Source organism: Mastigoproctus giganteus, chromosome 4 (genome assembly GCF_048544385.1).
Source record: "Mastigoproctus giganteus isolate SK-2022 chromosome 4, ASM4854438v1, whole genome shotgun sequence".
NCBI lineage: Eukaryota > Metazoa > Arthropoda > Arachnida > Uropygi > Thelyphonidae > Mastigoproctus > Mastigoproctus giganteus.
Window position 1 is genome coordinate 85805239 of NC_143578.1, and position 14536 is coordinate 85819774.

Here is a 14536-nt window from a genome sequence, read left to right on the forward strand (position 1 = left end):
TAATGCAGGATTAACTTAAAGATGTAACTGCCATTGAGGGTAAAAGGAAAAGTTTTTGCTTTCATAAAGATGACTACAGTGGTCCCAAATAGTTTCTAAATTCTGTACAGTGGGATCAATTGATGTTGCAATCAGCAAATTCTGAATGGAAAGCATTCAAGGAATTAATCATAGAAGCTACTAGGCATTTTTTTTTTCAGCCTGGTCTGTGCTTGTTAACAGGAGGAAACTGCTTCTACAGGGATGGAATACACTTAAATAGAAAGGGTGCAATAATATTTGCTGATGCTATCAAGGCAGTGCTAGGTGGGTCGGAAAACTGCTAGGTTGGAGGGGGGGGGTACAAGGACTAATAGATTAACAGTAGCCATTGGAAGAGGTGAAAGAGATTCTTGAACTGCTTCTATTGGAATGAGCAGCAGCCTGGAAAACAAGATGCAGGGTATTTCAGAGACTGCTGGGAGTCATTGCGGTATAAGTAAACACGAGTTGTGTTAGGGTAGCTAAGAATAGGAGCAGGTACATGTACACACAAGTATAGTAGTAGTAGTAGTTAAAGATGGTCACTGGTTAAAGATGCATTGCAGGATCATCTAGACAAGACTGCAGCAATAATTCAGACACAGCATGGGTTTGTTAAGGGAAAGTCTTGTCTGACAAATTTGATAGGATATTATGATGTGGTTACAAAGGAACTGGATGCAAAAAATAATTTTGATATCATATATTTGGATTTCAGGAAAGGTTTTGACACTGGTGCGCATGGAAGACTATTGTACAAATTGGAGCAGAATGGTATTGGGAGTAAGTTGCTACAATGGATAAAAGGATGGTTGAGTGGGAGAAGACAGAGGGTGGTAATCAATGGGTGTTGCTCTTCGTGGACTAATGTTATCAGTGGTGTCCCACAGGGTTCAGTGTTAGGTCCACTGTTGTTTTGTATATTTATCAATTATATTGATGAAGGTATATCAGGCTTAATGTCGAAGTTTGCAGATGATACAAAGGTTGTTAGAGTTGTTAATGACAGTAATGGCAGTGTGCTACTGCAACAGGATCTAGAAAATTTGGGCAGATGGGCTAAGAAGTGGCAACTTTGCATTTGTCAACTAACCTTGACAAATGCAAAATACTGCATATGGGTAGAAGTAACCCGAGAGAAACGTACCAACTGTGTGGTACTACACTTAAGGTGGTAGAAAATGAAAAAGACCTGGGAGTAATTGTGCAGTCAGATATGAAGTTTTCTGAGCAATGCAGTCAGGCTGCCGGGGCAGGTCATGGGGTTTTGTCAATGATATATAGGAATTTTGCTAGCAGGGAAAAGGAGGTGATTATCCCTCTGTATAAGGCAATGGTCAGGCCACGCCTTGAGTACTGCGTACAGGTCTGGAGGCCTCATTTTAGGAAGGATGTAGATTTACTTGAGCGTGTACAGAGAAGGGCAACAAGACTGGTGAGGGGAATGAAGGGATTCTCTTACCAAGAGAGGCTTAAGTTCTGCAAATTGCAGTCGCTGGAGACTAGGCACCTGCGCGGTGATCTGATTGAAGTGTATAAGGCCTTGAATGGGTTGAGCACGCTGAATTCTAATGGGATCCTTCCACTTGTTCAGATTACGAACCTAAGGGGGCATATAAATTCAAATTAAGAAAGGACAGATGTAGAATAGATGTGGGAAAATTTGCCTTTAGCCAGCAGGTGGTTAATTGCTGGAACAAACTTCCATCTGTCGTTGTGGAAGTTGATAGGTTGGATAAATTTAAGGAGGAACTGGACAGGCATTTGGAGGGAATGGTGTGATTTTTTTTTTTTTTGGCTGATGCTGCATAAGCTCATACACTTGCTTTCTTGCATCACATCCCACTACTACTACTACTATACTTGCATATACACCAATGCTAGGAGTTTGGTAAATAAATTTGATGAATCTGAGGTATTGCTCAAAACATTAAAGGCAGATATTGTTGGGATATCAGAGATGTGGTGTCACACAGATATAAGGAATGCAGAACTAGAATTTGGGGAACTACAATGTGTACAGACAGGATAGGAAGGGAAATAGAGGAGGGGTTATGCTATAAGTTAATAAACACAAAATCCAAGGAAGTGAAGCCAGTCAACATCGCTGGACAGTGCAGTGTCGAGTCAGTTTGGTGTGACATAAGCATTGGGAGATCAAAATTGAGAGTAGGTGTGCTATAGGCCTAATGACTCTGATGAGTATAGTAAGAAACTGTACAGGGAAATAGTGGGCCAGTAAATCAGAGTGTCTTATAATGGGGATTTTAATTTCCCAGATATTGATTGGAATTTGTGGGTTGGTCACTCACACACTAGCAAGGCTTTTGTGGATTTATTGGATGATTGTTTTCTACATCAACATGTTTGGGGGGGGGGGCAACTAGAGGGAGTAATACTCTTGATCTGATTATCAGTAGCGATTCTTCATGCATTAAGAATATGCAGATAAAGGAACCACTAGGTGGCAGTGATCACTGTGTGCTGAAGTGGGATTTACTCAAAGAGGTATAACTACCAGTAGGGGTAAAGGGAGGGGTTTTTGCTTTCATACAGACGACTACTGTGGTTTGAGACAATATTTTCATACCAACTAAGAAATACTATTCAAAGTTTAGACCAAAAAGGTTTTCAGATAAACTAATGATACTCATGACTGAGAAGAAAAATGCACGGATGCATATAAATATCAGGCAATACAGAAGCCTATTGTAGATATAAACAAGTCTGTAATCAAATCACCAAGGAGGTTAGACAAGCAAAGAGAGATTACGAGATTAAGCATGCAAAGAAAAACAGTAAAGGCTAATTTACTTAAGTAAACAGTAGAAGGGAGGGGATGAATCAAATTGGTTCACTTGATACTGATAAGCTTGCTTTCTTTCATCATTTGCCACTACTAATACTAATGCACAACCCTTTTCTATTCTAGCATAATGGATGCGAAAAAAAAAAAAAAAAACCTCTGAAAAGAGTTGAAATTAATTATAGCAATAAATCTAAAAGATTACTGAAATTTGGGCAGAGGGAGCTATAAGCCAAAAATCAGAAGGGGGGATAGGTTTCTGAGAAATTCAATGATATTGCATAAGTAACATTACAAAACAAACTGTAAGGATTTCTTTTTATTACCAGACTTAAATTTCTACAGCTGTGATGACTCCAGTTACTCCACACAAGGTAATTGAGATATGCTGTACTGAAGTATCATAAAATTGTGGTACACAATGTGCTAAGTGGGTCTGCATGATTAAAAATTTAATTTCTTATAGTGATTAAATCAGAATAACTGTATATTATAAATTTCTTGATATTGTGATTTATAAATTTTTATAGTAGTAGTAGTGGCATGTGATGCAAGAAAGAAAGTGTATGAGCTTGTGCAGCATCTTAGTGATAAAGATATATCATTAGATCAGTTAAGTGATTTGTTAAACATTTCTTTAATATGATATTAACTATTACTATTTGCCTTGATTTACCGAGATTTGTAGTTTCGCTATCTTGTATAATTTTATCACCAACACCTGCCTTTCTTCTGCCTGTTCAAATTCTATTCAATAAGTCAATCAATAGCTGTTTATTGTATCAAATCAATACAGTGTCTTAACAAATGGATTACAATGAAGTTACATGAACACAGAACAGGCAGGAGAAATCCTAACCAGGTAAATAAAGAGAAGTCCTATCAATAGTACAAACACTACAAAAACTCTAAAAAGACTATACTTAGCACTTCAACAACCATGAACAGTGACATGAGGAGCAAACAAAAATCTTTAAACCAAAATTTGCAGATAAACCAATTGCTAAATAATGAATATATAGCAGTCAATTTGGCAGCAGATATGCCTTAGTAAAAAAAAAAAAAAAAAAAATATTCTGGAGGAAATTTACAACCTGTGAGGGTCAACTGTTCCTGGTAATCTATATCTGAATTAGACTTTGGCAAGAAGGACTAATTTTTTTATTAAGATGGAAACATGAAATTTCATATAAACAAGGCACTTGACTATGAACGTTCTGGATTATTATTATTATTAGCCATATAGTGCGAGGAAGCCAGAGGCTTGTGCTGCCTGCACCAGCCAAAAAAAAAAAAAAAAATTCTGGGTTACTCTGAGAGTGAGAGAGAAGTAGAAGGAAATCACCAAGAAAGAGAAGAATGATGATATCCAGCTCAGGACCCTGGGTGTGCTAAGCCCATACTCACCAGATGTGAACCCCTGGGATTCCACTGGTTAAAGGTCAGATTTAAATTCTAGCGTAGAATTGATGTGAATCACAACTTAATGATTGTTGGGTGTTTACAGTTGCTATGAATCTTCTGCAATTTGAGTTCACAAGGATAAATTTATATTCATTCACAATACACTGATGACTTTTTATAAGTGTATTTTATAATTTTGTTTAATGCTCTCATAACTGACCTGTAAGTGCTTTTACTAGCAGGCCAGTAATGCAATTAAACCAAACAGAAATACCTGCTGAAAATAAAATCCTGATGATTTCAGGATGTGAGTGAACTGTCAACAAGGCTTTCGATTCGATAATTCTCAAATTATACAGCCATGTATAAAAATGTTATTAGAAATATATCAGAATTATATCGAAATGTCACGCACAATACCAAACACATTAAGTAAAAAAAAACACCTATTACCTGAAAATGGAATTCTCTAGGAAAATTTTGTGCTTGGCTCTGAAATATTAATATTCTAACTTCATTACATTTTATACCAAAAACTCGGAACATTCCCAGCTGACATCCAACGACCGCCATTTTCGCCCAACCGGAGGTGTGGACTCAATAACCAATCAAATAAGCAACTGGAGTGATGTCAGAAGTCATGGACAAGAAATGTCAGTGCTGGCATGGTACAGCATGTATACAAGCTGCCGCTGGTGTATGGGTGTTTCCATTGCATCATCGGTACAATCCATGACGTATCAGTGATGCTGCCAGGTCGAGGTAACTCGATCGGTTTCGAAAACCATTCCTGGTTTCTGTGTTCTACAAGCTACCCACCAAATTGGTTTTGTGAAGAGGATAAATATAAAAATTAAATGCAACTTCTAGAGGCAACAATACTATTTATAAGGTAAGTTATACCAGGGATACTCAAACTTTAAAGTAAATCACACGTCGCATTTTCATATGAAAAACAAACATATTTTGCAAATATTCCTTACAATTAAAATAATAAAAATATCAATTTAAAGTTTTTCAAAGCAAACATATTTAGAAACATTATAGTAAAGATGTGGGCTATACCTAACAATGATTTTTAAAATTCATAACAGAATAAAAATACATCCAGTGTATATGCAGCATATCAACCCCAGGGGCTCGCATCTGGTGAGTATGGGCTTGGCACACCCGGGATCTTGAGTGGATATCATCATTCTTCTCTTTCTTGGTGATTACTATCTCTCTCTCTCTCTCTCTCAGGGTAACTTGGAAATTTTTTTTAGCTGGTGCACGTAAGCCTCAGGCTTCCTCGCACCATATAGCTCATAATAATAATATCACTATCGCGTTTGGATTACCTGAAAGCGAATGCCCGTTTCGTTGAACGATAAAAAAAAAAAAAAAAAAAACTCGCCACCCCTGGACAAAAAAAAAAAAAACTTTGCTATCCTCAGACCGACAAACCAGCCACAGATTTAAGGAGTTATGATGCTTGCTTTGTACATCTTGGTTGTTAATTTGATTATTAATTAATGTTTAGTAATACGTTGTCCTGTACCAGTACTCTGCGAAATGTTTGAAAGACAAATAAACGGATAATCATTCATTCGTATAAATTAATATTGGAATGCTACAGCATTTGCACCTCTCAACAGTGGAACAGTTTACTTAAAACTTTCTCCTTTTCATTGTGAAGAATGATGTTAAGAGAGATTATTATTATTATTATTGCTCTTATACTATAAGGCGTTTAGGGCTGAAGCCTCAAGCTATGGAAAAGTCTAGACTATGTATAAGTATAGTGCGAAAGCATCAATAATACATAGCCAAATCTGAACTACCAGAATGTTAGTTATATCTCATATTCACAATATGAGATATAACTTAAAACGATGCCGCTTTGCCAACATTCTGTTAATTCATATTTGACTATGTATTATTGATGCTTTCGCACTATACTTATACATTGCTTTTATATTATTTCTCCTTCATTGGGGGTTCCAACTCGTGACGGGTATTGCTACCAAGTACACAGGGTGGTTGTCATTATGTTTGGTGTATATATTATTATTATTATTATTATTATTATTATTATTATTATTAGCCATATGATGCACGGAAGCCTGAGGCTTATGCTGCACCAGCCAAAAAAAAAATTCCCGAGTTACCCTGAGAGAGAGAGAGAGGAATCACCAAGAATCATCGTTCTTCTCTTTCTTGGTGATTACTTTCTACTTCTCTCTCTCTCTCAGGGTAATAAGAAAATATATTTATTTATTATTATTATTTTTTTTTTGGGTGGTGCAGCATAAGCCTCAGGCTTCCTTGCACCATATGGCTAATACTGTAATAATATTAAAGAGAAGGGTGATGATATCCAGCTCAGGACCATGGGTTTGCCAAGCCAGATGAAGAACTTAACCGCAGTGCTTCTTCTTGTTCTTTAAAAATAAATAAATGAATAATAATAATAATAAGTAAATAAAAATTAAATAAAATAACAAACTAATTAATGCCTTTATTCTTACTGTGTAGTGGATTTTTTTCCACTTCTTTTGAGAGGCTCGATTTCAAATCCCATCCTGGACTGGAGAAATTATTAAAGGTTTATAATGGAACACGTTGATAACTTTTTTCCACCGGTGTTAAAATATTTATTTATAATGTTCTGAGGTTATAGGACTATAAATTATATTTAATGAAGCCTAAATTATTTGATTATCTTTGATTAAAAAATTAGTGAAGTAATTCCGGCAATAAAAAAGAGAAAAGGATCTAACTCCAGGGGGCTCACAACTGATGAGTATGGGCTTGACACACCCAGGGTCCTAGGTTGGATATCATCATTCTTCTCTTTCTTGGTGATTCCTTTCTACTTCTCTCTCTCTCTGGGTAACTCGGGATTTTTTTTTTTTTTTTTGTTTTGGCTGGTGCAGCATAAGACTCAGGCTTCCTTGCACCATGTGGATAATACTAATAATAATTTATTTAGGCTGGCATTCACACTCAGTATACACAGCGCTAATAGTAGTCCTTGTGATACATATTATTATCGTAATAGTAGTAGTAGTAGTAGTAGTAGTGGCATGTGATTCTAGAAAGCAAATGTATGAGCTTATGCAGCATCAGCCAAAAAAAAAAAAAAAAAAATCACACCATTCCCTCCAAATGCCTGTCCAGTTCCTCCTTAAATTTATTCAACCTATCAACTTCCACAACGACAGATGGAAGTTTGTTCAAGCAATTAACCACCCGCTGGCTAAAGGCAAATTTCCGCACATCTATTCTACATCTGTCTTTTCTTAATTTGAATTTATGCCCCCTTAGGTTCGTAATCTGAACAAGTGGAAGAATCCCATCAGAATTCAGCGTGCTCAACCCATTCAAGGCCTTATATACCTCAATCAGATCACCGCGCAGGTGCCTAGTCTCCAGCCACGCAATTTGCAGAACTTAAGCCTTTCTTGGTAAGAGGATACCTTCATTCCCCTCACCAATTTGTTGCCCTTCTCTGTACACGCTCAAGTAAATCTACATCCTTCCTAAAATGAGGCCTCCAGACCTGCACGCAGTACTCAAGGCGTGGCCTGACCATTGCCTTATACAGAGGGATAATCACCTCCTTTTCCCTGCTAGCAAAATTCCTATATATCATTGACAAAACCCCATGACCTGCCCTGGCAGCCTGTCTGCATTGCTCAGAGAACTTCATATCTGACTGCACAATTACTCCCAGGTCTTTTTCATTTTCTACCACCTTAAGTGTAGTACCACACAGTTGGTACGTTTCTCTGGGGTTACTTCTCTCCATATGCAGTACTTTGCATTTGTCAAGGTTAAACTTCAGTTGCCACTTCTTAGCCCATCTGCCCAAATTTTCTAGATCCTGTTGCAGTAGCACACTGCTATTACTGTCATTAACAACCCTGCCAACCTTTGTATCATCTGCAAACTTCGACATTAAGCCTGATATACCTTCATCAATATCATTGATAAATATACAAAACAACAGTGGACCTAACACCGAACCCTGTGGGACACCACTAATAACATTAGTCCAAGAAGAGCAGCACCCATTGATTACCACCCTCTGTCTTCTCGCACTTAACCATCCTTTATTCCATTGTAGCAACTTACCCTTAATACCATTCTGTCCAATTTGTAGAATAGTCTTCCATGCGGAACAGTGTCAAAAGCTTTCCTGAAATCCAAATATATGATATCAAAATTATTTTTTGCATCCAGTTCCTTTGTAACCACATCATAATATCCTATCAAATTTGTCAGACAAGACTTTCCCTTAACAAACCCATGCTGTGTCTGAATTATTGCTGCAGTCTTGTCTAGATGATCCTGCAATGCATCTTTAACCAGCGACTCCATTATTTTACCCGGAACAGAAGTTAAACTAACTGGTCTGTAATTACTCCTGTCACCCTTCGATCCCCCTTTATGAATCGGGGATACATTTGCACGTCTCCAGTCCGGGAACCTCCCCTGAGTCCAAGGATGCTCTCATAATTATGGCTAAGGGTTTGCTTAGTTGCTTTGCCACCTCCTTTAATATAACTGGATAGATCCCATCCACCCCAGGTGCTTTTCTTACGTTTAACTTCAACAATTTCTCTTCCACTTTACTCTCAGTTATTACAAGATCATTTAGCACCCTGCTACAATTTGATAACCTTCTGCCATTTTCAAACCTTAATAATTCCTCATGTGTGAATGTAGATGCAAAATACTCATTCAGTTTGTTTGCTATGTGAGCAGGATCATCAACAGTCGAACCATCGATGTCAAGTGGACCAATCAGATTCATCCCCTTCCTTTTAGAGTTCATATAAGTAAAGAAATCCTTGCTGTTTTTCTTAGCATCTTTTGCCAAGGATTTCTCGTAATCTGCCTTCGCCTGCCGAACCTCCTTTGTGACCTGATTACAGATTAACTTATATCTGCCATCAGGTTTCTGATGGCAGATATAAGGGTTCTGAGTCGCTTGATAATTTATATGAATCCCATGCATTTTTCTTCTCTGTTACGAGTCTCATTAGTTCATTTGACAACCATTTAGGCCTAAACCTTGAACAATATTTCTTAATAGGTATGAAACTTTTAGTAGCTTCCACGATTAATTCCTTGAATGCTTCCCACTTAGAATTTACTGTTGGTAACATCGTCAGTTGATCCCACTGTACAGAATTTAAAAACTGTCGGAGACCACTGTACTCGCCTTTACGGAAGCAAAAGCCCTTCCCTTAACCCCTGATGGTAATTAAATCTTTAAGTAAATCCCACGTCAGTACACTGTGATCACTGCCACCTAGTGGTTCTTTTATCTGCAAATTCCTAATACATGAATGATCACTGCTGATACCCGGATAGAGAGTATTACATTGTCTGGTTGCCTCTCGAACATGCTGCCGCAGAAAACAAAAAAGTAAAAAGCCGCAGAAAACAATCATCCAATAAATCCACAAAATTCTGACTAGTGTGTGAGTGCCCAACCCACAAGTTCCAGTCAATATCTGGGAGGTTAAAATCCCCCATTATAAGACATTCCGATTTACTAGCCCACTCTATTTCTCTGTACAATTGTTCATTGTACTCATTCGAGTCATTAGGCCTATAATGACGTTTACAGCTCTGCTATAATTTCTGAAATGAGTAGTTCATAATTTTTTCACCAAAACATGGTGGTGTTAATGTCATTCTTTCTAGAAATTTATTTGCTAAATGTCCAATCAAAGTCTATTGAAAGGAGCAGACAATCTTGGATACATAAGTTGGAAAAGAAGAGAATTGAGATTTTCCAAGAGAGTAGTAATAATAATAATGATGTTAGGTAACGAGTTTTTATATGCCTGTTGAAGGAAATAAACTTATTGCTTAATAAGAATGTACTTTTATGGAGGTAGAAGTCTGAGATATAGGTTTCAGACTTAAATTGATAAATCGAAAGATAAGTATAAAGAAATTCACTCATTTGAAAATTGGTTATTACGTTCCATGTCTTCATGTGGTCACTTGTAGAGGCAATGAAAGAAGGCTTCGCCAGTAAGCACGGCGTATTGTGTTATTTCCTACCACAGGTGCTATGAACATCTTTAATAAGGAAGTTGTGTTTTCTAAATTTAAGGAATAATAGTTTAGTCCAAATTAAATTCCACGAAATTAGTTTGACAAAGAAGTATTTTCAGGAATTCTAGAGTAGAGAAAGCAGTTCTTTGAGGGGCAGCCATATAAATTTGCTAACGACTTTCAACGCTAAATAGGAACATTTCTGTTCGTTGCTCGCAAACGAATATCTGCGGTGAACGCTGACGGAACGCTTATTTGGTGCATCGTATCAGGAAGATATATATCTATTAGGATGGTTGATTTTCGTTGGATATAAAAGGTGTCGCTTTTACATTTCCTTTAAGATGTATAGTGTAACATTGTTCCTAGAGAATATTTCATGCATATTCCTTAGATAAATTTTAAGTTAATGATAGAGAGTGCAAATAGAATGACATTACTGAAAAAGAAAGTTATGTGAAATTTGTATTTTACATTAAGCAGTGGCCAATATCTTGAGGCGAAAGTTTCCTAATTAGTAATGTTTAAAATAATATATGTTGTCCAAGCCGCTAAACTATTTGTTTTGATATGAGAAATCAGTCATTCAAGAGAGAGAGAGAGAGTAAACCTTTCATTTGTCATTGAGTGTGAGTTGAATGAGCATCTTGCTGTAGGTGTTAGCATGCGTTTTATAATATTTATGAGGTTTTGATTGTACTAACTTCTTTTAAATGTTTATTTCAAATTGCATCTCTCTCTCACTCTCTCTTTGTAAGACTGGGCTTCTGTTTTTATTCAGAATTCTCAGTGAACTGACATATATTAGGCACGCATAAATTGGTCAAGGTTAGAGGCAGATTTACCGTGAAGCTAATGAAGCTTAAGCTTCAGGATCCTCACTTTGCACGGGCCCCTTACAAGGCCAGGAGCCCTATCGATGTGATCACATGGTTATATGTTTTCGTAAAATTTGCAAATGTAAGATTTTTTAACAACAATCGGTTAAGACTGCTGTCTCTTTTCACAACGACTTCCCCTCGTGTCGGGAGGCGTTGGAGTGACCGCGGGCATTTTAGGGATACGACTAAGGGATGTTTAGTTGGGGATTCACTTAGATTGGGTTTAGTAGGATATATTTATGTGGTTCGCAGTCACTTCCGTGTATAGTTAAGTTATTGTCAGCCGTCTCGGTGTAGGAATGGCTTACAGGAATACTCCTTCCGCCACTGTGCCGACTCAACCGGCGTCATGACACGAAGGTGCAAGGACAGAAATCGTATCGCGATATGAACGTTTCGTACGACGCTCGGCACCGGAAGTATCTGGGTAGTGGGGGTGAAACATTGTTTGACGTGTACGGGGCCAGAAGCTAAGCTGTGGAAAATTCATCTAATCATCAGATGTGAGAAATTACGAACTCCTGATTTGGACGGATATGAAGGGTGCCTTCTTTTGCCATCTTTAAATTTATTTATTAAAGAACTGAGAGAAAATTCGGATTAAAAAATTAATGGAATATGAAACAAAAGCGATAAAGATGATTGGTGAAATCAACAGAAATTATTATGACATCGAGAAGCGAATTGTAACAAAAATTTTCCGATCAAACCAAATTCAGTAATTCATTAAAAGGAAGAGATAAATTTCGAATAGAAGTAACGATTAGGCTCTTGGATTGTTTGATAATCCAATTAATGAAGAGGGGTGAACCATATGAACACATTGGAAAAAGATTTAAATTTATTGCTCGTCTGACACGAAATACTGACATCGACGAATATAACAAACTCATAATACGCCACTACAACGAGGACATCGACGGCAAGAGGGTTAATGAGTGTTGTCAATTCAAAGAGTATTTAAGATTAATTTAAGATTTGAAATGCCCTGAAATTTTACAGAACTCATATATGAGAGAAACATAGAGATTTCCCAAATTTGAAAACAATCCTGTTATATGACATTACAAATAACGAGTTGTGAATCTGAAAGAAACTTTTCTAAAGTATCAATAATAAAAAACAAATTTCGATCATCCATGCTAGAGGAAAGACTGAATTATCTTTCCACTCTCTATACAGAAAATGATATTACAAAATCGTCATACGAAGAGGCGATCAAACATTGTGCAATCAAAAAATGCAGTAAAAAAATTATTATAGAGATGTGTCAAGCAGTTAATTAATAAAAATATGTTTTGTTTGGTATATTTGTCTGCTTTTTTTTTTTTTTTAATTTGTAATTTGTTGTGATTTCTTCTCTCGTTCTAAATAAATATTCACTTTAGTACCTAATTTTGTATTTTTCTTAAAGAGGCCCGCAAAAATTGTATAAGTTTCAGGCCCCATAAAACCTGGATCCCCTAGTCAAGGTAATGAAAAGCTTTTAAGTCCTAGATGAAAAGAAGAAAATGCCATTTCTTCCCACCAAATGGAATGAGCGTAGTAATGGGACCAATGATACTACTTGCCGAAAGCTGGCGCCATGATGTAGTTCAGTGTTTCTCAAAGGGTGTGCCGCGTCACATTAGTGTGCCGCAAAATTTTCCAAGTGTGCCGCGAAATTTAGAAATTTCTTCTTCTATGACTACGTAGGTGTGCCGCGAAATTTTTCTTCTTTGGAAAATGTGCCACGAGAGTAAAAAGATTGAGAAACACTGATGTAGTTGATACTAGGCTTCCATCATAACACGACCCTGCAATTGTTGTTAAAGAACAATACAGTATATAGTATTTGAAAGGGAATTTGCTTGCATTAGAAGCTTTCATATAGGACAAGCATTATTCAGTGGCAGCTTGAACTTTGTGGGACCAGGAGCAAATTGTACGCCAAGTTTTTATTATTATTGCTCATATTATTTCTACCTGATTGGGGAATTTCACTCTGTGACGGGTACTGCTACCAAGTACAAACGGGGGTTGTAATGACTGCTGTTATTGTTGGTCGAGGAACTCCATGGCTATCCTACAGGTGTTCAGGATTGCGACTTTTTGGAGTTCCTCGTAGGTGTTCTCTGGGAGACCTATTGCTACTAGGCTGCTATGTATTTTTGCTACTAGGCTGCTATGTAGGGTATTTGGCACCATACCGGTGGTCGACACAATGATCGGGATGGTTGTTACTTCTTGCATATTCCACATCTCCTTGACCTCATGTCTCAGGTTCGTGTACTTCCTAATTTTTTCCTTATGGGTTTTCTGGATATCTAGTGTTGGGCACCGCTATGTCACTCAGGCAGGTAGCCTTTTCCATCTTGTCCGCAAGGGTTATGTTCGGTATATATTGTGCGGGATGGGCTTATACGTTATTATGGCGCGGTCCCAGTACAGCTTGTGGGTTGGAGTCTCTAGTACGCCTCGGGTTCGTACTTTTAATATGGTACACTTTCTTAGATCAACTGGTATTTCCTCGCTAGCTTCTGATGTATTATCCTGGCTACCTGGTCTTGTTTATGAGTGTACTTAGTCTGGATGATCACCTTGCACACCGCAGTTATGTGTTGGATCATTTCTGAGGCGAGGTAGCACCATCGACGTGTTCTCTGACATTCTGGGCTCCTTTACAATGAATTTTCAATAGGTGTTGATTACCTGGTCTTGGATGGCCAGCATGAATCCTTCAGTCTCGGGGAAGAGCGTCCACCTTGTGAGCCATGCATTGGAAGCAGTGTTATCGATGTGATCTTGATGGAGCTTATTGTAGTGTCTGCCATGGAGTGCCTTCTTTACCTATCTTTCCAGCTTTGTTTCTTGTGCCGGCTGGGTGGGAGGGGGCTCCTCGCTTAGGTTGATTGCGGTATACCACTTATCTATCTTTGTTATGACCTGGTGGAGTGGTGCTGGGTTGTTCTCGAAGTAATCCTTCAGGTCAGCTATCGCTGTTTTCTGTTGCTCTATCATTAGCATTAGCAAGGTACATGATGCAAGAAAGCAAGCTTGTATAGCATCAGCCAAAAAAAAAAAAAAAAAAAACCCAACAACACACACCTTTCACATTTCACCCATCCACTCACACCAAATGTTTGTCTGCTTCTGCTTTGAATGTTTAAGCTATCAGCTTCTACAACGACAGATGGAAGTTTGTTCCAGCAATCAACCACCTGCTGGCTAAAGGCAAACTTCCACACATCTATCCTTCAACTGTCTTTACACAATTTGAATTTATGCATTTCAGGCGATTATTCTAAGGAAGAGGAAGAATCCCATTTGCATTGAGCATACTCAAACCATTCAAGGCTTTATACACCTCAATCTTATCACTTCA

The 14536-nt window shown here is 37.7% G+C and overlaps 1 protein-coding gene across 1 annotated transcript in view; it reads right to left on the minus strand.

Moving 5' to 3' along the window:
• Positions 1 to 4804, minus strand: part of LOC150086882 (haloacid dehalogenase-like hydrolase domain-containing 5) — a 387404-nt gene extending 382600 nt beyond the window's left edge. The window contains exon 1 of the mRNA XM_090371650.1: positions 4685 to 4804. Within this exon, the coding sequence (XP_090227776.1) occupies positions 4685 to 4804 (120 nt within the window). The remainder of the gene's footprint in view (positions 1 to 4684) is intronic.
• Positions 4805 to 14536: the final 9732 nt, after the last annotated feature.